The 25,840-nt window shown below is 41.8% G+C and overlaps 1 protein-coding gene across 1 annotated transcript; it reads left to right on the top strand.

The window, feature by feature from the left end:
* Window positions 1-10: 10 nt before the first annotated feature.
* LOC114666157 (ribonuclease inhibitor-like) lies at window positions 11-25,840 on the top strand. Its single transcript, XM_028820908.2, has 8 exons — window positions 11-762; window positions 2,907-3,080; window positions 7,530-7,703; window positions 7,806-7,979; window positions 8,056-8,229; window positions 19,153-19,326; window positions 20,031-20,204; window positions 25,676-25,840. Exons 1-8 carry the CDS (start codon window positions 11-13, stop codon window positions 25,773-25,775), a joined length of 1,896 nt encoding a protein of 631 aa, XP_028676741.1. The 3' UTR covers window positions 25,776-25,840.

The following is a 25,840-nucleotide window of genomic DNA, read 5'->3' as shown; positions in this document are numbered from 1 at the left end:
GCTCTTTGTAATGTTTCTTCAGAACATTCTCACCAATCACAAGCGAGAAGCTGAGGACCAGCAAGGAATTTTGGTAAAACTGGGAAAGATGGCTTATTATGGGATTGTCAACAAGAAGCTTGTTTTTTACGAACACTCTGAGATGTCTACCTTTGGTCTCAAGCCACTCCTGCCCTCACCGTTTCTCTCTGGGTTTCTCAAAGAAATTTTGCAGGAAGAAAGCACTTTAGGGCATACAACATACACATTCTTCCACCTCACCCTGCAGAAGTTCATGGCTGCCTGCTTCTTCTATCTTGACTCGTCAGTGGCTGTCGAGGAGATGCTTAGGAAGCTTGATTCATGTGAAGATGGACGATTTGAGATTTTCACTCGATTCTTGGCAGGACTTGCCAGGTATGATGTGTTTAAAAAACTGGAGGGAATCATGGGGAAATTTAAGATGAAGAATGCAAAGCAGATATTGAAATGGATAAAGCAGAAAGCTGTAAGGGCTATTCAGGGTGGAAATAAAAGAGAAGCTCTGCGAGTGTGCCAGTGGCTCTATGAGAGCCAGAATCAGAACTTAATCAGAGATGCCATAGGGAAGGATTTAAAGATGAACTTCAGTGGGGTAACTTTATCTCCTCTGGATTGTGTTGTGCTGGACTCTGTCATCAGCTGCTGTGGTGAACTTCAAGAACTTGACCTATCAGACACAAATTTCACTGCAGAGTGCATTGAGAGAATGAAACCAGGTCTCATCTGCTGTAGACGTGTCATGTGAGTAATAAAACCCTTTTTAAGTTTAGTTTTACTCTCAATGAATACATTTGTTTAGAGTCCCTAAATTCGTAATTTCGAATGGAATTCTTTCATGGTGGAAGATTGAAGCAGCACTTGTTTTAATTGTTTATTCTTGACCTTAATTACCCATGCCCTGGAGCTTTTGTTAAAGGTCTCATTCATAATTTTAAACCCTTCTTTTATGTCAGATAATATTTTTTGATGGCTTAGACTAAGTATTTCAACAAATTTAATCTTTTCTTGTAGCTCTTACCACACAGACTTGGGCAAGCTTTGCTTCCTTTGATTTGTACTTGACACATTGTACTATGTAATCTAAGAGTCTTTTTAGCTCACTTCATCACTCTCTACAATGTTGGTGAGACTGATGAATCCACTGCAACTCCTATTTCCTTTTCATAATCTGTATTTTCAAGTATTGCATAACTGGATTTACTTTCCATGCTTAAAAGGCGATATAAATTGCCATTAAACATCAACTACAACATACAGTATCTACCAAGCCCTTGATTATGTCTAGGTATGCCTGTGATGATTTTGATAATGCAACGTTATTTGCCAAATGTGCTGCTTTAGTGTCCCCAGCAGATTTAAACAGCTTGTTAGATTTAAACAGCTTGTTACATTTTAATAGATTCTTCTTCTTTATATGAGGTCAATGTGTTTGACCAGCCTTCTAGATATAGCTTGGTCCTGCACTTCCTCCCCAATCAGACCATTTTCCTTCAGGTCCTCCTCTACTCAATCCATCCACTTCTGCTTTGGCCTCCCCTGCTTTGTCTTCCCCTACTTTTATTACCTCCTCTTCTTCCTCTTCATCTGTTCCTACTTCTATAAGGAGTTGATGTGCTCGATTATCCTTCTCCAAACAGCTTGGTCTTGCATTCTCTTCCTCAGTCAAGCCCTTTTGCTTTAGATTTTCTTTTACTTTATGCATCATCCTCTGCTTTGGCTTCCCTTGCATCCTATCCTGTACTACCGTTTCCATTACTCTTTTGTCCCCATCTTCATTGTGTCTCCTCGTCACATGCCCATACCACTCCAACTTACTGTCCTGAACTTTCTTAGATGTTTGCCCCAGTTTTGTTGTACCTCTGACTGTCTCATATCTTATTCTGTCCTTTTTTGTAACTCCACACATCCAAATCAACATTCTCATTTTTGTCACATCCAGCATCTTCTCCTACACTCCCTTTACTGCCCATATCTCAGCTCCATATATCATTGTTGGTCTTACCACCTTCTTAAAAATCTTACCCTTAATTTTCGCCTTAATTCTTGATCACACAATACCACAGATACCTTCATCTAATTGTTCCACCAACTATGTACTCTATGAGCTATCTCTGCATCTAGTTTTCCATCTTGTACTATCACTGATCTTAGATACTTAAATTTATCCACTGTTTTCTGTAGCTCTCCCTGCAGGGTAACCTTTGTATCCTGATCATCATTAAATCTCATATATTGCTTTTCCTATTTATCTTCAACCCCCTATCTTCCAAGGCTTTCTCCATTCTTCCAACTTCCTCTCTACTTCCTTTTTTTCTGGTTCTACACAACACAATGTCATCAGCAAAAAGCAGTCACCAGGAGGATTTACCTTTTATCCCAAGGCTCAACACATCCTTAACCAGATCAAAGAGCTAAGGACTTCAAAAAGACTCCTTGGACTACTCTAACTGGGGTCTTGTTTACTACACCAAAACTGCTTTAAACCCGAGTCCTTTCTTCCTCATACACATGCTGGACAATCCTCATATACTTCTCTAGTACTTCTTTATCTCTCATGCACTTCCAGACCTCTTGGCACGGCATCACAACACATCTACTTCCACTTCTCCTAAACTCTTCTGCTGGTATTACATCTGGTCCTGTTGCCTTTTCATTCTTCATTCTTTTCAGTGCCTGCTTTACTTCCTCCCTCCTTATTTTTGGTACTATCCCTTCATTTGCAACTCCATCCCAAATACTACCCTTGGGTTTTCTTCATTCAGCAACAGGCCTCCTCTATCATCTCTTATAGTTCGGATTCTAATTTGACAAGACTGATGATTTACCAAAAAAACACATCTGTCTACGACTAACTCTTTTTGCATCCTCTCTCCTTCTCTCTTCAGGATGGAGGGAAGCCGTCTCACCGCCGAATATTGTGAGGCACTCTTCTTGTTGCTCTCTGCTGAACACTCACGTCTGACTGAGCTGCAGCTGGGATACAATACACTGGAGGATTCCGGATTGTGTCTGCTGTGTGACGGGATGAGAAGACCAAACTGTAAATTAGAAGAACTGGCGTAAGTAAACATAGTTGTTCCGCTAGGATGAAACAAATATCATCTTTTTAAGGAAAGAAATTGAAGGAAGAAACTGTAATAAGGACAAAGAAGAAAAAGATATGGGACCCCAGTACTTTTTAAAATAAGTATGCTTTGAGTATTCAGAGCTTCTCTGCGTGTCTCTTAAGACAATGAGATGAATGATATGATCCTCAGAAATACGGTTTGCCAACTGACAGTGACTTCCTTTCTCTGTCTTCCTTAATCCTGTCTATACCAGAAGGGAGGGGGCAATGTGAACCCAGACGTGATGCCAGTATTGGGAGGACTCCCTCTGTGTTGGGAACAGGAATAGAAATCAGAGTTATAGAAGGTGCAACTTACTCTCAAGTATCATGTGTCCTTTTAAATCGGTTGCCACAAGCCACTATGTGACGAGACATAGTCAAAGATCAAATCCATGTTTAAAGGAGAGAATCAAAGTAGTTTGTCTGCAAGCCCAAAACTAAATCCCAACCTGAAGTAAACAAACAAATCTCTCAGGTCTTTTATCCATGAAGTAACTAACAAAGCTAATCATGCGGTTGCTTTTTTAAAGGATCATCCAATCTCAGATACCAGCAAATGCACAGCTTTGACTTTTAGACTTTTGTGATGGTGGCGTCACACACCAAGCATTTCTGGTTGTTATATCTAGTACTGATATGGTAAAAGGTGGACAAAACAACAGTGGCCATGAATAAAACAAACTGGCGTGAGACCAGCACAAAAATAATTCAACAACTTACACAGTAGCTTAAATCAAAAACCTAATATTTAAAATGAAATCTACGTATCCCAAGTAAATAAGAAAAAGTCTTAACCGTAAAATCATGAAAAATTAAATACAGACCCACTTTGTAACAATAATGGGTTTTATTTAACAATTATCTTATCTGTTCTAAGATAAATATCTGCAAAAAATAAAGCCCAGAAAAGCTACAAGGAGAATGCAGGAAAAAAATAGGAATTGTTATAACTATATAAAGTTGATATAAAAATGATTTCTGGATCATTTCATTTGCATTTTACGTACAATACTTATGAACACAATGCTAAGTGAGATTAGTTATTTAGTGTGAATGGTTTATTTACGTATGATGCATTGTGAAACACGTTTCCCTTTCCTAATCGTCATACAGTATTAACAGCAGAAATCTGTTAATTACGGTGGGGTACTTAAGTTAAAACACAAAATGTTCTGCATAATGATTAGTTGATGATAAATTATATGAGTTCTGAATGTCATGAGAATGCTGGGACGTGGCCATCAATAAATTCTGTGTGTGCTAGGATCACATGACACTTGGTGCTGGATGGGCCCAAGCTAGTGCAACTCCCATGGAACGCTCACCTTTTGCTCATTTCCACATGTTGTTTTTTTGCCTCCCAGGAATCTTATAATTAACTTCTAGAGCTTACCTCATTTTTAATGATTCTAGGCTCTGGACATTCCAGTTTCAGAGATCCGAGTTTGGAATCCCCAAATTTCTTATATCTACAACTAAGGTCTGTTCTCAAAACTTGAAATGTTTCCATATTTTCCACTCTTCCTTCCCATCCATTTCACAATTTGTATAACTCTCTACCCTCTACCTCGCAACCTGTGTTGCCACCATACGCCTCACATTGACCTTTACCAATTCTCTCTTTTTGGCAATGGGACCTTCCCTCATACCCCCACTAGTAGTATTTTCTTTATGTTTTCTTGTTCTCATAAAGATTAGACACAAGGATGAGTGTTTGTGTGTGACCAGTTCTTCTGGTGAACAATGGTATCCATGAAAGGCAATGTATGAATTTATTAGAAAATGACGAGAGTAAAAATTCCAAAAAATTAAAGAGAATTCTCAAGCTTGTTACTGGTTATATTCAACAGCAAAAAGAGCAGTGAAAGTGCAGAAATAAATTAAGCACAGCGATCACAGACCTGAAATTCTGTAATGAACATACCTTGAATGCTGAGCCAAAAAAAACAAAACAAAAAATACAAATAAATATAAATTTAAATAAGGCAGCTGGACGTAACTTGAAATTGAACATCATATTTCACTAAGTCAATAGCCAAGTCCAAGTATCAATCCCCTCAAGTCCAACACAATAGAGAGAACTTGTCAAGTCCGGGCTCAAGTACTACAGCCCTAGATATGAGGTGTTAAGGTTACAGGTGTAGGGTACATTGTGGAATGAAAAAATTGGTACACTTGGAAAACAATTTTTAGTAGTATTTTCTTTACATCTAAGAACTCCAACCTTCAAATCATTCAATTTAGGATTGTTCATCACACTTATTCTACTTCCCATTAGGGTATATTTTAGAATGAAAAAATGATACACTTGGAAAGCAATGAATGAGTGGACCAGGAGATTAACTGAATTCAAAGGAGCAATCAAAAATCATGGCTGAGTTCATAAACAAGGGAGCAAACTCTCTTGTGCCTAAAACCAGAATTGATTTTCTAAATCAGTAGTAAAATGGTCTAGAGCAGAAGCTGAAAAGTCAAACTAACAAGAAGCAATCCCTAAGTAATTTCAAAGTTTGTTGCATGGCAATGTGCAGCCATTTTAAATAGGTGGGCAGGAAAGACATAAAGTGTCACATCAGGTAATGACAATAACAAAGAGAGCTGTGGCCATGCAAGCACTGACACAAAATGGCTATGACCACATCAAATCCAAAAAAAAATGGCGTAAGTAAACAAATTGATAAACATTTTAAGCCAAACAAAAAAAAATTAATAGCTCCAGAAATTATTCAAACTGGTTATTGAGATAACAAAAACCTGTGTTCATTATGACAGGTTTATAATCATTCCATATCCTAAAATTACAGTTCTTTGGAAGTGTAATTGGGCAACTCGATCAACTCGATTAGCCGAGTTGAATGCTTTACGAAAATTTGCCCTGTGGGACATCCTGAGACTTTGCGGGATCCCCCTGAAGTTGCTGGATGTCATGGCCGGCCTGTACACTGGTACTGTGAGTGCTGTGCAGAGTGGAGGCAAAACCTCTGTGTGTTTTTCTCAGTTGATTCTGGGGTTCATTAAGGATGTGTTCTTACTCCTACTCTGTTCAATGCTTGCATGGGCTGGGTGTTAGGCAAGGTCGTAGGGTCCAGCGGCGGTGGGGCATCTGTTGGTGAAGAAAGATTCACTGATCTTCACTTTGCAGACAATGCTGTGATCTTCGTGGAGTCAATGGAGGCTCTGATCAGGGCTCTTGAGAGACTGAGAGGGGAGTCTGAGTGTGTGGGCTTGTGAGTGTCCTGGATAAAAACCAACATCCAGGCCTTTAATGACCTCTTGGGCACAGCCATCAGCAGTGTGTCTGTCCATGGAGGGGGTGTCGACCTCGTAGAGAAGTTTACTTCTTCGGCAGTGACATTCATGTCTCTGGTGACTCTTCCTACAAAGTAAGTAGACGTACTGGGAGAGCATGAGGGGCTCATGAGGTCGCTGGAAAGGGGTGTGTGGCACTCCTGATATTTATGCAAAAGGATGAAGGTCCAAGTCTTTAGGGTCCTGGTGCTTCCTATCTTGCTATATGGTTACGAGACATGAATGTTATCCAGTGACCTGAAATGAAGACTGGACTCCTTTGGTACTGTGTTTCTTTGGAGAGTCCTGCAGGTTTGACTTTGTGTCCAATGAGCAGTTGCTCATGGAGTTCTGAATGAGGTACATTACCTGCATTGTGAGGGAGCATCAGATACGGCACTACAGTGCCATGTGGTGCAATTCCCCAAGGGTGATCCGGCTGAGGACCCAAGCAGCTGGACCAGGCCAAGGAGATCCGCACGTAACACTGGCTGCAACAAATACACAGCTATTTCCAGAGGGGTGGAACTGGACCACGTGTCTGCCTGGTGGGTTGCCAACTGGGATCTCAAGGAGTTTCGCAGTGTTGTGGGAGCAACAACCTAACCTAACCTGACCTATAACTGGACAGAGTGCCCTGTAAACCTGCATTGCATTTGTGGTAAGAAATGAAACATAACAGACTTGTGCACCTTAACACGAATGACATCAGGACCAAGGGATTTGCCAGTGTGCAGTCTTCATAGTTCTGTCTTCACCTGGTCAACAGTGATGGACAGTCGGAGGGGGTCATTCAGATTCCTGATAATGTGTATGAAGGTTGACAAATTGACATACACGTAATTAGCAAATATAGAAAGAGTACCAGTAATCAAAAAATAGCCTTTGGCCATGTAAACAACCACAACTTGAGCCAGTGCAGCAGACACAAGAAGGGTGTAATCTTTGATACAGCACCTCCACTGTGGCAGATGTGTAATCATTAGCTCTATGACTGTTTATTGCAGAGACAAGACAACTTCAGAGCTTTAAACTATATTGAATTAATAAATAAGACACTCTGTCCACCTGTCTGTCTGTGTCATCATTTCATCTCTACTCATCTCTACAGGTTGCCATCATGTGGTCTCACCTCTGGGTGTGGTGCAGCACTGTCTGCGGCTCTGTCTTCTCGACACTCATGTCTGACTGCGCTGTACCTGAGAGATAATAAAATAGGGGATTCAGGAGTATGCCAGTTGTGTGAGGGGCTGAAGAACCCAAACTGTAAATTAAAGACAGTGAAGTGAGTAAATAGCATGTGTGTGTGGGTGTGTACACACATGAGTGTGTGTGAGTCTGTCAGGATCTCACCATGCCCTCTGTTCTTCTTTCTTCATCCCTACAGTCTGCGGTCTTGTGGTCTCATGTCTGGATCTTGTGAGACTCTCTCTTCAGCTCTCTCTACTGGACACTCACGTCTGATTGGACTGAATCTAAGAGAAAATAACCTGGGGGACTCAGGAATGTGTCTGCTGTGTGAGGGGCTGAAGAACAAAGACTGTAAATTGGAGACAATCAAGTGAGTAAACGCAGTGTGTTCGTGAGTGTGCATGTGTGCTTCCATTAAAACTCGTCTGCTCTCCTGATCTCTACAGTCTGTCATCGTGTGGTCTCACCTCTGGATGTTGTTCGGCCCTCTCCTCGGCTCTCTCTGCTGAACACTTAAACCTGACTGAACTGTGGCTGGCAAAAAATAAACTGGAGGACTCTGGAGTGTATCTGCTGTGTGAGGGGCTGAGGAACCCAAACTGTAAATTACAACAACTAGGGTGAGTAAATGCTAACTTCTAATTTTCAGAGTAGTTTTTGACATTTGGTAGTTTCTCCTTTTATTCAAATACAATTGGAAACCAAAAAATTATTTTGCTTTGTGCCCTACCCCACCATAACCTCTCGTCTAGGGGGGAAGAGCGAAAGCTTTACATTTGTCAAAAATGTTGATCTCTGGTTTTCGATGGATCTCTGCGGTTTAGGGTCCCCTCATACCGAAACAATAGATATCTTGATGATGGGTGTATATGTGTGTGTATCACAGTTTCTTGAGGATGGTCTAGAGCTAAAACGGCTGGACAGAAAAACACCAAACTCAAAAATTAAGCCTGTTATGAGATGACAATGTGCTGATTAGTTTTAGAGCCAAATCGTGCAAGAGAAAGAGGCACTCGAGAGGAACCATCAAATACCATAATTCTAAAATTAATGATGATTCTTCTCATCAATTGCTATTGTAATGACTAATTTTATGATCAGAAAGATAATTACTGAGATGTTAGAGAATAATCAGGGAACTTGGTTCCTAGGGTGCAAAGCCTACTAACGTTCACACCCAAATTTTTTTGCTCTATTACATTTCTCTCACCCTCATTACCTTTACATTTCATATTTAATGTTTCCCCTGCAAAGAACTCTTCTCTGTCAGTTGACTTATTCTGTCCATTTCCTTGGTTGTTTTCAGCTACCAGTAGCAGATTTCCCTTCTTGTACTGACAGACATATAGTGAAGCCTCATCATTCTTCAGCTAATTATTTGTTTGAATTTCATTGGCAATAACTGGATGTTAGTCTCAAAAATCCCAGTTCATGTTAGAAAATCGGCAGCTTTGACTAAAGTTTAAGGAATAGAAGATCACAAACGTTCTACCCATTCTTCTGGAAGATCCAGCTATGTAGTTAGTATATTAGAGTCATGGAGGAATTACCAAGTAGCTCTAGTGAACAACCCTGACTTTAAATTCAGCCATGCCACGCATTGTCATCTTTGTGCAACAAAATACATTAAAATTGCAACATACTTGAATTATAACTCCAATTTATGAATATATGTGGCTATAAGGGCGGCACAGTGGCGCAGTGGGTAGCGCTGCTGCCTCGCAGTTGGGAGACCTGGGGACCTGGGTTCGCTTCCCGGGTCCTCCCTGCGTGGAGTTTGCATGTTCTCCCCGTGTCTGCGTGGGTTTCCTCTGGGCGCTCCGGTTTCCTCCCACAGTCCAAAGACATGCAGGTTAGGTGGATTGGCGATTCTAAATTGGCCCTAGTGTGTGCTTGGTGTGTGGGTGTGTTTGTGTGTGTGTCCTGCGGTGGGTTGGCACCCTGCCCAGGATTGGTTCCTGCCTTGTGCCCTGTGTTGGCTGGGATTGGCTCCAGCAGACCCCCGTGACCCTGTGTTTGGATTCAGCGGGTTAGAAAATGGATGGATGGATGGATGTGGCTATAAGTGGTTGCTTTTCAACTGTTGGAGAGCAAGCTCGCCAGCTTATTCTCCATGTAGACAACAAAGTCTGCAATGTGCAGCATAATCACATCTAAATTGTTTGATTTATAATTTGAAACTGTGGAGCAGAGGGGTAAATTAGGAAAAATATGTCCTTGTCCCAAACATTATGGAGGGTGCTATATGTTATTTAATTCATGGGTGTATCTATTTTACATGCACATTTACATTTATTTGCTTAGCAGATGCTTTTATCCAAAGCGACTCACAAAAGAGGTAAACATACTCGAGTAACAGGCTAAGGCCCATTTGTTCAGAATTTGCAATAGTACAGGTAACAAACATCGATTGCCACAAGTGAAAAGATGTAATAACTTGTATATTTACAATCAATAAAGCAATTGCATTTAAGTAGCCAAGAATATAAAGTTTTGCAGCACAAGGTTTTTTTTTTCTTTTCAATTAGACAGATATTCACAAAACAAATGGGTCTTCAATTGCTTCTTGAATACACTTTTAATTGTAAATTAGGCAAAATGACTGGCTTTGCATCGTATATCATTTAAAGGAAACAGGGGTGGACCTACTATGCAGTGTTGTGCAAGTTCACACCTCACAAGAACTATAGCTCAAAGTTCAGCTCGCACAGATTAAAATGAATAAATTCACGTTTATAGTTGACCATTTCAATTATGAACTAGTTCATGTTCAGTTTGTTTTGTATTTTTTAAGGAGTGAGAAAACAATGACCCATGAGTTTACTTTTTTAAATTTCTGAATGCCTTATACAATGCATCCGGAAAGTATTCACAGCGCATCACTTTTTCCACATTTTGTTATGTTACAGCCTTATTCCAAAATGGATTAAATTCATTTTTTTCCTCAGAATTCTACACACAACACCCCATAATAACAACATGAAAAAAGTTTACTTGAGATTTTTGCAAATTTATTAAAAATAAAAAAACTGAGAAATCACATGTACATAAGTATTCACAGCCTTTGCTCAATACTTTGTCGATGCACCTTTGGCAGCAATTACAGCCTCAAGTCTTGTTGAATATGATGCCACAAGCTTGGCACACCTATCCTTGGCCAGTTTTGCCCATTCCTCTTTGCAGCACCTCTCAAGCTCCATCAGATTGGATGAGAAGCGTCGGTGCACAGCCATTTTAAGATCCCTCCAGAGATGTTCAATCGGATTCAAGTCTGGGCTCTGGCTGGGCCACTCAAGGACATTCACAGAGTTGTCCTGAAGCCACTCCTTTGATATCTTGGCTGTGTGCTTAGGGTCGTTGGCCTGCTGAAAGATGAACCGTCGCCCCAGTCTGAGGTCAAGAGCGCTCTGGAGCAGGTTTTCATCCAGGATGTCTCTGTACATTGCTGCAGTCATCTTTCCCTTTATCCTGACTAGTCTCCCAGTCCCTGCCGCTGAAAAACATCCCCACAGCATGATGCTGCCACCACCATGCTTCATTGTAGGGATGGTATTGGCCTGGTGATGAGTGGTGCCTTGTTTCCTCCAAACATGACTCCTGGCATTCAGATAGATAGATAGATACTTTATTAATCCCAAGGGGAAATTCACATACTCCAGCAGCAGAATACTGATACAAAAAACAATATTAAATTAAAGAGTAATAAAAATGCAGGTAAAAACCGACAATAACTTTGAATAATGTTAACATTTAAAACCCCCCGGGTGGAACTGAAGAGTCACATAGTTTGGGGGAGGAACAATCTCCTTAGTCTGTCAGTGGAGCAGGACAGTGACAGCAGTCTGTCACTGAAGCTGCTCCTCTGTCTGGAGATGACACTGTTTTTTTGGATGCAGTGGATTCTCCATAATTGATAGGAGCCTGCTGAGCGCCCGTCACTCCCCCACATATGTCAAACATTTCAGATCCATGCCTACAATAGAGCCTGCTTTCCTCACCAGTTTGTCCAGGCGTGAGGCGTCCTTTTTCTTAATGCTGCCTCCCCAGCACACCACCGCGTAGAAGAGGGCACTCGCCACAACCGTCTGTTAGAACATCTGCAGCATCTTATTGCAGATGTTGAAGGACGCCAGTCTTCTAAGGAAGTATAGCCGGCTCTGTCCTTTCTTGCACAGAGAATCAGTATTGGCAGTCCAGTCCAATTTATCATCCAGCTGCACTCCCAGGTATTTATAGGTCTGCACCCTCTGCACACAGTCACCTCTGACGATCACAGGGTCCATGAGGGGCCTGGGTCTCCTAAAATCCACCACCAGCGCCTTGGTTTTGCTGGTGTTCAGGTGTAGGTGGTTTGAGTAGCACCATTTAACAAAGTCCTTGATGAGGTTCCTATACTCCTCCTCCTGCCCACTCCTGATGCAGCCCATGATAGCAGTGTTGTCAGCGAACTTTTGCATGTGGCAGGACTCCGAGTTGTATTGGAAGTCCGATGTATATAGGCTGAACAGGACCGGAGAAAGTACAGTCCCCTGCATTCACACCAAAGAGTTCAATCTTTGTCTCATCAGACCAGAGAATTTTCTTTCTCATGGTCTGGGAGTCCTTCAGGTGCCTTTTGGCAAACTCCTGGCGGGCTGCCGTGTGCCTTTTACTAAGGAGTGGCTTCCGTCTGGCCACTCTACCATACAGGCCTGATTGGTGGAATCCTGCAGAGATGGTTTCCTTCTGGAAGGTTCTCCTCTCTCCACAGAGGACCTCTGGAGCTCTGACAGAGTGACCATCAGGTTCTTGGTCACCTCCCTGACTAAGGCCCTTCTCCCCCGATCGCTCAGTTTAGATGGCTGGCCAGCTCTAGGAAGAGTCCTGGTGGTTTCGAACTTCTTCCTCTTATGGATGATGGAGGCCACTGTGCTCATTGGGACCTTCAAAGCAGCAGAAATTTTTCTGTAACCTTCCCCAGATTTGTGCCTTGAGACAATCCTGTCTTGGAGGTCTACAGAAAATTCCTTTGACTTCATGCTTGGTTTGTGCTCTGACATGAACTGTCAACTGTGGGACCTTATATAGACAGGTGTGTGCCTTTCCAAATCATGTCCAATCAACTGAATTTACCACAGGTGGACTCCAATTAAGCTGCAGAAACATCTCAAGGATGATCAGGGGAAACAGGATGCACCTGAGCTCAATTTTGAGCTTCATGGCAAAGGCTGTGAATACTTAACATAACATATACTTAATACTTAACATAACATAACATATCCATAACATCCGGCGCCGCCGAGAGTGGCAGCCTTTTCAGCAGCTCCGTGTATGACTGTATATGTATGTGTATTTTTCTACTTTTATTTTTCTATTTTTATTTATTGATCACTCCTATTACTTTATTTTATGTGGATTTGTTCCCTGGACACACTTACTTTTACAACATGGGCATGGATTTTTACACGCCGAGACTCGCCTATTCAAGTACTCAACTTCGAGCGCTGAGAACAAATGCCAGTATCGGTGTGGTTCCCTATTTACCTGACGAGGTAAGAAGGCGGTATCGTGGCAGCAGAGCCGGCACTAAGCTAAAAATGAAGCGGCTTGCGAGAAAGTGGCGTTTTAAGCCTTCGGTGCCTTCTGTTATTCTGGGGAATGTGAACTCAATCTCAAATAAGATCGACGAACTGACTGCGCTGGTGAAAAATGTCAGAACCTACAGAGAATGCAGTTTGTTGTGTTTCTGCGAAACGTGGCTAACTAACACCATCCCAGATGCTAATGTGGAGCTACCCGGGTTTAGCACAGTTAGAGCGGACAGAGACGCAAGTACCTGTGGGAAGCACAAAGGAGGAGGACTCGCTCTCTATGTTAATACACGGTGGTGTAACTATGGACATGTTAAAGTCAAAATCTACACTTGCTGCAGGGACATCGAACTGTTGGCCATAAGTCTGCGTCCCTATTACTTGCCCAGAGAGTTTGGACATGTCATTGTTGTCATCGTGTATATTCCTCCTCGGGCGGACGTGGAGCTAGCGAGTGACATCATCCATTCTGCTGTTGCTAAGTTACAAACGCAGCACCCCGAGGCACTTGTGCTAATCGCTGGAGACTTTAACCATGTGACGCTGGACAAAACATTACCTGCATTCTCCCAGTATGTGGACTGCAACACCCGGGGAAATAAGACTATTGATTTACTGTATGCAAACGTTAAAGACGCATACAGTGCCACCCCACTGCCTGCGCTTGGGAAAGGAGATCATAACCTGGTTCTGCTTCAGCCTCACTACAAACCAAAAGTGAGAATCCTACCTGTAACCACACGATCATTCAGGAAGTGGACCCCGGAGGCTGAGAATGCTCTGAGACAATGTTTTGGAACTACAGACTGGGATATCCTGCAGGGATCACATAGTGAGAACATTGAGGAGGTTGTTGACTGCACTACTGACTACATCAACTTCTGTACGGACATTGTAGTTCCAGTAAGAACTGTACGCTGCTATGCTAACAACAAGCCATGGATTACAAGTGACATCAAGGGCCTTTTGAACCAGAAGAAAAGAGCCTTTAAAGACGGTGATCAGCATGAGCTCAAGCGCGTGCAGAAGGAACTCCGAGTCCAGCTCAGGGCGGCGAAGGAGCAGTACAGGAGAAAGCTGGAGCAGAAGTTGCAGAACAACAGCATGAAGGAAGTGTGGGATGGGATGAAGATCATCACTGGCTGCAGCTCGAAGCGGGGTACCACCATCGAGAGAGACGTGAAGAGAGCAAACCAAATGAACATCTTCTTTAACAGGTTTGACCACCCTAACCCACTCTCACCTCGGAGTACTGCACTCTCTACACATCCTTCTGCTGATACCAACATAGGAGAGACATCCCCACCCACAATTACAGCAGCGCAAGTGAGCAGAGAGCTGAGGAAACTTCGTGCCAACAAAGCAGCAGGTCCAGATGGAGTATCGCCATGACTGCTGAAGGTCTGTGCATCAGAGCTAGGGGGTCCTCTACAGCGCATCTTCAACCTGAGCCTGGAACAGGGGAAAGTCCCGAGGCTTTGGAAAACATCTTGCATCACCCCAGTCCCAAAGGTATCACGTCCTAGTGAGCTGAATGACTTCCGGCCTGTCGCTCTAACATCACATGTGATGAAGACCATGGAGCGGCTGCTGCTTCACCACCTGAGGCCACAGGTCCAACACGCCCTCGACCCTCTGCAGTTCGCATACCAGGAGAAGGTGGGAGCGGAAGATGCCATCATCTATATGCTACATCGATCCCTCTCCCACTTGGACAGAGGCAGTGGCGCTGTAAGAATTATGTTTCTAGACTTCTCTAGCGCCTTCAACACCATCCAACCTCTGCTCCTTAGGGACAAGCTGACAGAGATGGGAGTAGATTCATACCTGGTGGCATGGATTGTGGACTATCTTACAAACAGACCTCAGTATGTGCGTCTCGGGAATTGCAGATCTGACATTGTGGTCAGCAACACAGGAGCGCCGCAGGGGACTATACTTTCTCCGGTCCTATTCAGCCTATATACATCGGACTTCCAATATAACTCGGAGTCCTGCCACGTGCAAAAGTTTGCTGACGACACTGCTATCGTGGGCTGCATCAGGAGTGGGCAGGAGGAGGAGTATAGAAACCTCATCAAGCACTTTGTTAAATGGTGCGACTTAAACCACCTACAACTGAACACCAGCAAAACCAAGGAACTGGTGGTGGATTTTAGGAGACCCAGGCCCCTCATGGACCCCGTGATCATCAGAGGTGACTGTGTGCAGAGGGTGCAGACCTATAAATACCTGGGAGTGCAGCTGGACGATAAATTGGACTGGATTGCCAATACTGATTCTCTGTGCAAGAAAGGACAGAGCCGCCTGTACTTCCTTAGAAGACTGGCATCCTTCAACATCTGCAGTAAGAGGCTGCAGATGTTCTATCAGATGGTTGTGGCGAGTGCCCTCTTCTATGCAGTGGTGTGCTGGGGAGGCAGCATTAAGAAGAAGGATGCCTCACGCCTGGACAAACTGGTGAGGAAGGCAGGCTCTATTGTTGGCATGGAGCTGGACGGTTTGACATCCGTAGCAGAGCAACGGGCACTTAGCAGGCTCCTATCAATTATGGAGAATCCACTACATCCATTAAACAGTGTCATCTCCAGAAAAGAGGAGCAGTTTCAGCGACAGACTGCTCTCACTGTCCTACTCCACTGACAGACTGAGAAGATCATTCCTCCCCCAAACTATGCGACTCTTCAATTCCACCATAGGGGGTAAACGTTGAACATTATTCAAGTTATTGTCTGTTTTTTACCTGCATTTTTTATTACTCTTTAATTTAATATTTTTTGCTGCTGGAGTATGTGAATTTCCACCTGGGATTAATAAAGTATCTATCTATCTATCTATCTATTGTAGCAGTTGAGGCTTGTGTCCACCTCTCGAACCCTCAGGTACCACTCTGATGACCAGGTGAATGTATAATAATATTTCTTTTTATTATACAGTAGTAGTGCACCAAGCACCCTCCACTCCACACTCATTAAACAATAAACAATTCTCTCAATAACTCTCCTCCTCTCCCAGACACGTCGCCACCCTACCTCCCAGCTCAGCTCGGTGTTCTGGGCTTCCCAGAGTCCTTTTATAGCCCCTGACCCGGAAGTGGCTCCAAGCCAAACCCACAAGTCCGTTTTCCTTCCGGGTCAGGGCAAACAGTCCTTTTCTTCATCCCGGGAGCACATCGCTTCTTCCAGTCACGTGACTGAGATGCACTCCCGGGTTATAGGGCATGCCAGAGCCCACTAGCCCTCCTACAGCAACTCCTGGCGGCCCCCAAGGTATCCAGCAGGGCTGTGTCAAAACACTACAAAGTCCATGAGGCCCTGCTGGAACTCGGGGCACAAATATGCTGTCCGGAGGGCTCCTCCTAGCGACCTGGGGGTGACGACCGGAGTCCATAGCCGGTCGTCTGTCACACTATCTATCTATCTATCTATCTATCTATCTATCTATCTATCTATCTATCTATCTATCTATCTATCTATCTATCTATCTATCTATCTATCTATTATGTACATGTGCTTTCTCAATTTTTTTATTTTTAATAAATTTGAAAAAATCTATAGTAAACTTTTTTCATGTTGTCATTATGGGGTGTTGTGTGTAGAATTCTGAGGAAAAAAATGAATTTAATCCATTTTGGAATAAGGCTGTAACATAACAAAATGTGGAAAAAGTGATGCGCTGTGAATACTTTCCGGATGCACTGTATTAGGCTATTACAGTGTTCTTGAATAAAATGCAATAATTATGAAGACTTTTTTTATCTAAATACAGTTTATTGAGTTATACCCAGCAGCAAACACATATAACCGTATATGTTAATATCCTCCAGGTCAAAAAAGAAATGAAATAGATGCAAGTATACATATAAATCATTGCCCTACTTGCAACTGTGTGACACAAATGGTGACTGTAGAACCAGCGTATGTGAACTAACCTCTTATGCTGCTGGTCAAAATTCCCATCACATATTGCGTGTCCAACGCGGAAAAATATAAAGTGGCCTCATGAAGTCCAACGTTTTCCTAAAAGCGAAAGAGGAGCTTCACCGCGTGCTTGTGTCAGCGGGGGTGCAACTTAAGCACAAGCAGGCAGACACAGACAGCGCCTATTTAATTTTACATTATTTTTTCCAAATACAAATAAATGACAATAAATTTGTATGAAATAAATATTCGTAAATATCCACTATTTGTGCTTATCCGAATACCGTATTCTGATTCGGCTCCACCCCTACATTACAGGGTAAGGCAAATTTGAACTTAAACCAGATCCAGAATGTCACATAAAACTGAACTCGCTCATGTTCAAGTTCTTCACTTGCAAGTACATTACGTAAAGTTCACCGCTCTTAGAAAAATGAGCTTGATCAATGAATGCGCTCTTTTGAACTAGTTCATGCAAAACACTACTACTATGAAAGTAAGCTTCAGGGTCTCCAGATGTGATTTTAGTCCATCCTACCATTCATTATCCAACCCGCTATATCCTAACTACAGGGTCACGGGGGGGTCTGCTGGAGCCAATCCCAGCCAACACAGGGCGCAAGGCAGGAAACAAACCCCAGGCATGGCGCCAGCCCACCACATGATTTTAATCCATGTTGCTTAAAAATTTTGGTGTGTCTAACTCTACGCAAGTGGGTTTTAAAAAATAATAATATAGTATAATTCAGTAGAGTGATTTTAATCAAAATTTGAGATGTAGCAATTACATTTTTAAAAATTTGTGGTGATCTGTCATGGTACAATCTCCTTAAAGAAGGTAACAGTAGTTATCCAGTCCTCACTGCTGGTTGCGCAGGGGTCCCCATAACAGTTCACGCTTCAGGGCCTCAATAACATAGGTCCACCACTGGGCACATTCATTCACGCATTGTGGAAAATATGATTTGATTGACCCCTACAATGAGGGAGTTTAACAGAGGGGCTTCTTGATCGCCATTTTTATGCTCTAATTGGGTTAGCCGATAGCAGCAGTAGTGAAAGGAAGAGAAGGAGTGCAGAACAATGGTAGAGGTGTCCAGCTGTGGAGGCAATCCTGTTTAGATTTCAGTCATGCAGATCTGGGAGATGTGGGGGTATGCAGTGTGTGGGCAGGGGCATTCATGCACCCAAATCATATGCCAGCCTAGGCATTTGCAGGCCAGGACTATGGGAGAATGTGTAAACTCTATACAGACCCTGACAAGACCACCAATCATGCCTGACCAGCTGACATGGTGAGGCAGGACCACTGGCTCTGCCCCACCTCTCTGCCACGTTAAGTTACCAGCGGTAAGCAGGCAAGATCTTTGAGAAATACCGCAATCGTAATAGAAGAGTAAACCAGTACTTTTGCCAAATTAATGCAGCACTCTTTAGAGGAAAAATGCAATAAATGCAATAATAATTACAAAATAACACAACACTTTTGCAAAATAACACAATTCAATTTTTCAGTTAAGGGCTGGGAATAAGGCTGCAAGTTAAAGACAGCACTTAAACTTTGTGTGGCCTGAAATGCAGACGGGTGAATTTTTTAAAGAGATTTGTAAGGTTAGAAACAAGTTGATTTGATAGATAGATAGATAGATAGATACTGTACTTTATTAAATTCACATCTAATTCACATCACATTTGTGTAATATGAATGAAACAATTTCAGTTCATAAAAGCCTAATTTAAACCAAAGTAACCAGAGTAGTTTATTTGGCCTGATAAGTACATTTTTGGACAAGTACTTTTTCTTTGATGTGATTGTTATTTTAAGGGTAACATTACTTTTACTTCAACACTACTTTGGGCTACTTTACCCACCCCAAGTCAGGATTGTGGACAAATGGAATAAAAAATCAGATTTTAAACTGAATGTAGTCACTCCAGATCAGACTGCAGCATCTCCTACATTGTCAGATGTTTTTAGTTTTTTTATTTGATCTTTGTGACATGGAAAGCAAAACTCTGTGTGTTTTCACTTCCTCCCTTCTCGTCTCTACAGTCTGTCATCATGTCATCTCACCACTGGATGTTGTTCTGCTCTCTCAGTGGCTTTCTCTGCCAAACACTCCAAACTGACTGGAGTGTGGCTGGGATACAATAAACTGGAGGATTCAGGAGTGAGTCTGCTGTGTGAGGGGCTGAGGAATACAAATTGTAAATTAGAGAAACTCTGGTGAGTAAACATCGACTGGATGTTGATTTCATGAAATGTAACTGGTATACTAATGTTGGCATTAAAGACATGTGGAATTAAAGGTCAGATTTGAGCTGCAGGTGTTATAGGACAGACTGAAATGTCACATTTGTTGAGTTTTTTTATTGCTATTCTTTCACATAAACATCATAAATACTAACACTCGCTCTCAGTCACTCCCTCTGTTGTCATTTTCTCACTCTCAATGACTCTGTTGCCACTTTTTTTCACTGTCAGTCATTCCCTCTGTTGTCACTTTTTATCATTCTCAGTCACTCCGTCTGCTGTCACTTTTTCTCACTCTGTTGTTACTTTTCTTCACCGTCAGTCATTCTCTCTGTTGTCACTTTTTCTCACTTTCAGTTATTATCTCTGTTGTCACTTTTTCTCACTCTCAGTCATTACCTTTGTTGTCACTTTTTCTCACTCTCAATCACTCTGTTGCCATTTTTGTCGCTGTCAGTCACTCCCACTGTTGTCACTTTTTCCTCGCTCTCACTGACTCCCTTTGTGGACACTTTTTCTCACTCATAGTCACTTCCTCTGGTTACTTGTTCTCACTCTCAGTCACTCCCTCTCTTGCCACTTTTTGACACTGTCAGTCACCCCCTCTGTTGTCACTTTTTGTCACTGTCATTCACTCCCTCTGATGTCACTTTTTCTCATTCTGCTAATCTCCACAGGCTGGAGTCATGTGGTCTCACCTCTGGATGTTGTCAGGCTCTTTCCTCAGTTCTCTCTACTGGACACTCGAACCTGACTGAGCTGGAGCTGAATTTCAATAAACTGGATGATTCAGGAGTGCATCTACTATGTGAGGGGCTGAGGAACCCCATCTGCAAATTAAAGAAACTGGAGTGAGTAAAGTCTGTTAGAGAAATAACAGAATATCACAGTGTGTTTGTATCCCCAAAGACCAGGGGCCTCATGCATAACGGCGTGCGTAGAACTCACACTATAACATGGCGCAAGCACAAAAGCGTGAATGTGCGTACGCACAGAAAAATCCAGATGCAGGAATCTGTATGTACGCAAACTTCCACGTTCTTCCGCTACATAAATCCCGATCAGCGTGAAAAGTAACGCACGTGCACGCGCCTTCTGTCCCGCCCCAACTCCTCCCAGAATTACACCTCTTTGAATATGAAAATCAATATAAATAGCCCTTAAGCTCAGCCTTCTGTGAAAAGACAATGGGAAAAGCACGGGGGAAAAATATAAGAATTTCAGCGAATACCAAGTGGAGGCAAAGGAAAAACCTACTATTTGTTGGTTTAAACAGTGGTATAATCAACAAAAGGAAGTTGATCGAGTGACAGAGTGTCAGAGAAACTCGAAAGTTTAAGTTCACAAAGTCGCACAGTGCCCGAAATAAAAAAGAAATCACATATCAAAGTCGCCGTGAAAAGGCGAGTCGTAGCCCACCGTCTGAGAGTCATATGAAAGCTTATTAGGGTACAGACAAAAAAAATAGGCACACGGTGGGGAAAAAGCACGAAATGTCAACTTTAATCTCGAAATTTCCACTTTAATCACGTAGTTTATTTTGCCATTAAAGTAGAACATCTTAAACTTCATCTTAAAATCATTTAATTTACTAGTTTCTCAAATCCCATTGTAACTAAAGTAGCACATTAAATGCTTTGTTCTGTATTTGATCTTCTATGTGTGTGAATCACTACCTGCTTCTTAAACGGGCTTTCTTTTTTTCCGACAGGACACAGAATCCATTACTTTTGTGATATTACAGCTCTCTAAATAATTAAAATACTGAGATGTATACGTGATATCTTTTTCATGATGATAGGAATGAAAGCATGTTATTAAACATGGAAACACGGTGGCGCAGTGCTTGTTCATGTCTCACGCAAGAGGCTTGCTGCGCCATGCGCGACCTTCGATGAAATAATTTATCGCAGCAGTACTGTCTCTTTCAAACGTACTAACCTCCAATTCCTGTCCTTACTTTTCTTTCTCCAAATACCCAATCGCCACACAATCAGCTCTGTAATAGACGTGAAGCCATCTGTAAGCTTTGAACGGCGATTCTTCAAAACTTTTAAGGAACATTGAAATATCTTCATAGTACATGTTTAATTATTCTATCCGTCTATCCTTCCAGTGTCGTGTCAGCACGAGCAAGAATACAACACAATGCAGGAACAATCCCTGAACTAGCTAGCGCTGCGGCACCGTGTCCTCACATATTTAATTATTAACAATACAGATTATTTAAATGAAGTTAAAGTTTTATCTGTATAATATAATCAACCTATTTTGCTGCATTTCATATTAAAAATGATATCGTCATCATATGTAAATACGCGCTTTATAAAGTGGCGCAGGTTGTGCAATATTATACTGTATCCCAAGTTTACAGTGAGGTGATTGTACTTATAAGTCCAAACAGTTCCACAAGGAGCACTTGATGGACTGATTTAGTGCGTTTATACTTCTTGGGATGAAACTTTTTGTAAACCGCGAAGTTCGTACAGGAAAGTCTCTGAAACGTTTTACCGTGGCTCAGGCAGCGTCTGCTTCATGCTGTATACCGATAATTCTCTTTCCGATCAGCTGCTGCTGTGATTCCCCACTCAGATACAGTGATATAAATACTCTGAGTGGTGCAGTGAGAGTAATATGGAAAAAGATAATCTGCTGTGGCAACCCTTAACGGGAGCAGCTGAAAGAAGAAGAAGATGCAGTGAGAGTAACAACGCTAAAGCAGTTATGGTATTTAGAATACTATGGCTATTCCCTGGACCATTATATTACTGCAGGTTAATTACAATCGGATGCATTACACTAATAAACAATATGCAGTTAGTTTCAGTGTATTTATAAAGCCGTGTCAGGAATGTGGATCTAAGAAAGAAAGGGTGACCACACAGGAACAGTAGCACTGCTTTGACGCTGGGTGCTGCCAGTCTGCGAAACCGAGCGGAGAAATTGTGTACGCCAGGGCATGAGGTACCGTAGAAATGTGCGTGGCTTTATGCCAAGTTTAGGTTTTATACATCGCGATTTGAGCGTGGAAACATTCGTACGCAACATTTCTGTGCGTACGCACCGTTTATACATGAGGCCCCAGGACAGGGCAGGCTGCACCATCACTTGTGAAATCAGTGGGGAAATAAACAGACATAAGCAGGAGATGAGAGAAGATTTCAATTTAATAAGTTTAAACTTTTCTTTCTTTGTTTTCTGTTGATTGTATCCCACCATACTTTAAAATCTTGTGAAATAAAAGATATCAATTTACTGTATAGGCTGCTTAATTTTTCTAGCCCTGCTAAAAGCCTGCAAATCCTAAAATATTCTTTTACTCCATTATCTGTTAATGTTACCGTACAGTTATGATTTACAGTATTTCATGAACTTTAAAAATGTGAAACATAAAATGAGGCATTTGAAGAAGTAAGCGCCCCCTTTCAGTTGTAAGATCTCAGAACTTGTTAGGTCGCTAGTCTGGTCTGACGTAGCTCATTAGGTGTGAACTGTCATTAAAAGTTGACAATAGCAGAGCCTAATAAATTCGTCGAGTCTTCAAACATTGTGCAGCACTCAATAATCATGGGCTCTCCTGAGCAACTGACTGAAGGTCTGAAAATGAAACTAACTGATGTCTACAAAGTAGGGAGAGGCTATAAGTGGGCATCACCGGCTATATAAAAAGATATCACTTTCCACAGTCCAAAATGTCAGTTAAAGGGAACAATAGAGAACAAGAAACTTGGCAGACAGAACCGCAGCCAGTATGCTGTGCTTGAAGTCAAAGCAAAACCCCACAAGAGTGCAAGGAACCAGCAGACAGGTTTAGTTGAGAAAGGTGCGATGATGCACAGAAAATAACATCTGTATAAGACAGAGGTGTTTTGGAACTGAGTACTCCAGACAAATGAAGCGAAAATCAACTTCTTTGGCCACAAATATAAATGGGTATCATTTGAAGAAAATAACACCTTGACAACTTTTAAGTACGAGGTGGATCTCTTATGCTTTGGGATTGGGTAACAGCTAGTGGTATAGGAAACTATTATGTGAAAAAACTAAACACAAATAAATTCTCAAGGAAAATGGCAGACACTGGGATTTCAGCAGAGGTTAGTTAAGAAATGCCACAGGGGGGCCCTTTATACCAATAGCAGCATGTCGTCAGAATGCCTCACTGGGCTTGTCACAGCTAAGTCCAAAGTTTCCTTTCTGTTGAGTTTTCTGTGCTTTATAGTCATTCTAGTGTGTATGTATAAGTATTTATTTAGTTACTTATTTACTTATCTATTTATGTATTTAAGAGATTCTGTAAAAAAACACATTTCTCCCTGGGGACCAATAAAGTTCTCTCCATCTATCAATAGGCTCCAGTTCCTCCTGCAGTGCTGGTCTGGATCAATTGGGTTGGAAATCGGCATGACATGACTAAATTCCTGTACAATAAATAAGAAGGTGACTTGCAGTCAGATGAGAGCAGTGACAGTAAACAGAGAAAGACATCTGGAGAGAGAAAGAACAACTGGGCCGAAGACAGAAATGAGAACATACCAATGAGACAAATGGTCTGGAAGGGAAGGAAAGGGTTAACAAATTTAAACAGATTTTAAAGCAGGACAACCATAGGGGCAAAAGACATCAAGAAGAAGGTCATGAACTAGCAGAATGTGGTGAGCAGGAGTGGAGGTGCATTAGTAATGTACTTCACTGGCGTAGGAAAACATGAAACTGAATAGCAGTGACCAGTAGTGGAGTGAGGCTAGAAATAAATGGAGCTCATCACAAAGTCAAAGATATCATGGAGACAACTGCAGCAAATCGAGTTCATGTAGACCAGGGGTCTTCAACCTTTTTTCCCCTGAGAGCTATTTTTACAAAATGAAAATGGCCAAGAGCTACTCATGTTTTCTAACGTTTATTCTTATAGCTTATTTCAACCTAAACAAACTGATTAAGCTTGTTTTGCCTGAACATTTACAAAATGTTGGTGTCCACAACTCACATTTTGCGTTAAAACATCACCAAAAATTTTTAGTTCACCTGCAAGTGCATTTTGTATGTCTGTATGCATTTTCTAGTGTATCTCACACTATTGAATTAAAACGTGAATGCTATCAAAACAAAACAATGCAATGCCAAATACACAGATATGACTTATTCATTTGTTATTTTGTTCCATGTCACTGTGTCACTTTATTCACATGTCCAGATACATGTGTGATGTGTTTTTCAGTTAGTGAGATGACTGGCACTGCATGGAGTCAACAAGAGAGGCAGGTGTATGGTGGAGTGTAGTCACTTAGGTTCACACTTATGGAGTCCTTTAAATTTTCATTTGTCAGTCTTGTTCTGAACTCTGATTTCATGACATTCATGTCAGACTCACTGAGGTATGGAGATCCAAACAAAGCAGACATTTTCAAAGCTGCTTGGTGAAGATTCTTATAGTTATCTGGCTCTACTAAGCTCCAGAAATTCTAAGAATGCTGTTGAGACTTTAACTGCACATTATTTTGAAGGTTTACTAATGTATAATATATAAAATCCAATGTCTGTATGTCTGTCTGCTTTTTACGAGAGAACTTCTTAATGGATTTAGATCGTTTTTTTTTCTATAATTTGCTTAATATTCCGGTTGATTTTGCTATGTATCATAGTTCGCTTGGAGTACCGATTTATTTGTGCGAATCCGAGAAACATGGAGCGGGCCGAATGGAGGGGCCAGCCTCTGGGCGTGTTCCTTAACTCCACTTAGCTAGCGAACGAGAGAACAATTGAATTCAACTTTGTTTGATATTTAAAATAAAGTGTTACTTAGGTCTTGATGAGTTTGAGTCCGGATATTCTCTTAAGTGTATGCCACATTGAAAAGATAGATTGAAATTCTGATTGTGGATCATGATTTTGTATTAAAAGGATCGTGATATGTTTTTTTTAGAAAGATCACCCACCCCTAATTTAACTAATCAAGTTTTCAAATTTATGTAGGATTCATTAACCTTTTGGCGAGCTACTTGGAAAGGGGTAGCTCGCGAGCGACGTGTTGGAGACCCCTGAAGTAGACTGATGGGGAGATGGAGAGACTTCCTATTTACCTCTTTTGCTTTTATATAAATAAAACAATTTCTAAAGAAAAAAAACAAAACAAATTGTACAGCGTAGCATAGGTACCTCACGCTTCAGAGCCACTCTGATCCCAGGATCCTCTTCGACTACTAGCTAAAGAGTGTTAAAAAGTGAGCAGTTCTGGGCAGGTGATGTTCGAAAGATATTCCTGGGTGTCAGATGAACCTTGAATGAAGCTTGATTTAAGTTTTAATTTCTATCTGTTCCACAGGGTGAGAGGTAATAAGATAAGTGCAGATCAGAAGAGGAACCTGAAGTCATTAGAAGAGGAGATGATCAGATTAGGATGGCGGGTAGAGATCATCACATGAGAAGAGCAGCGTTGGAGACCAAACCAACCCAATGATGACACCTCCTGTCGGTTCACATTCTCACC

Source organism: Erpetoichthys calabaricus, chromosome 1, assembly GCF_900747795.2.
Source record: "Erpetoichthys calabaricus chromosome 1, fErpCal1.3, whole genome shotgun sequence".
Classification (NCBI taxonomy): domain Eukaryota; kingdom Metazoa; phylum Chordata; class Cladistia; order Polypteriformes; family Polypteridae; genus Erpetoichthys; species Erpetoichthys calabaricus.
This window is presented reverse-complemented; position numbering and strand designations above follow the sequence as displayed.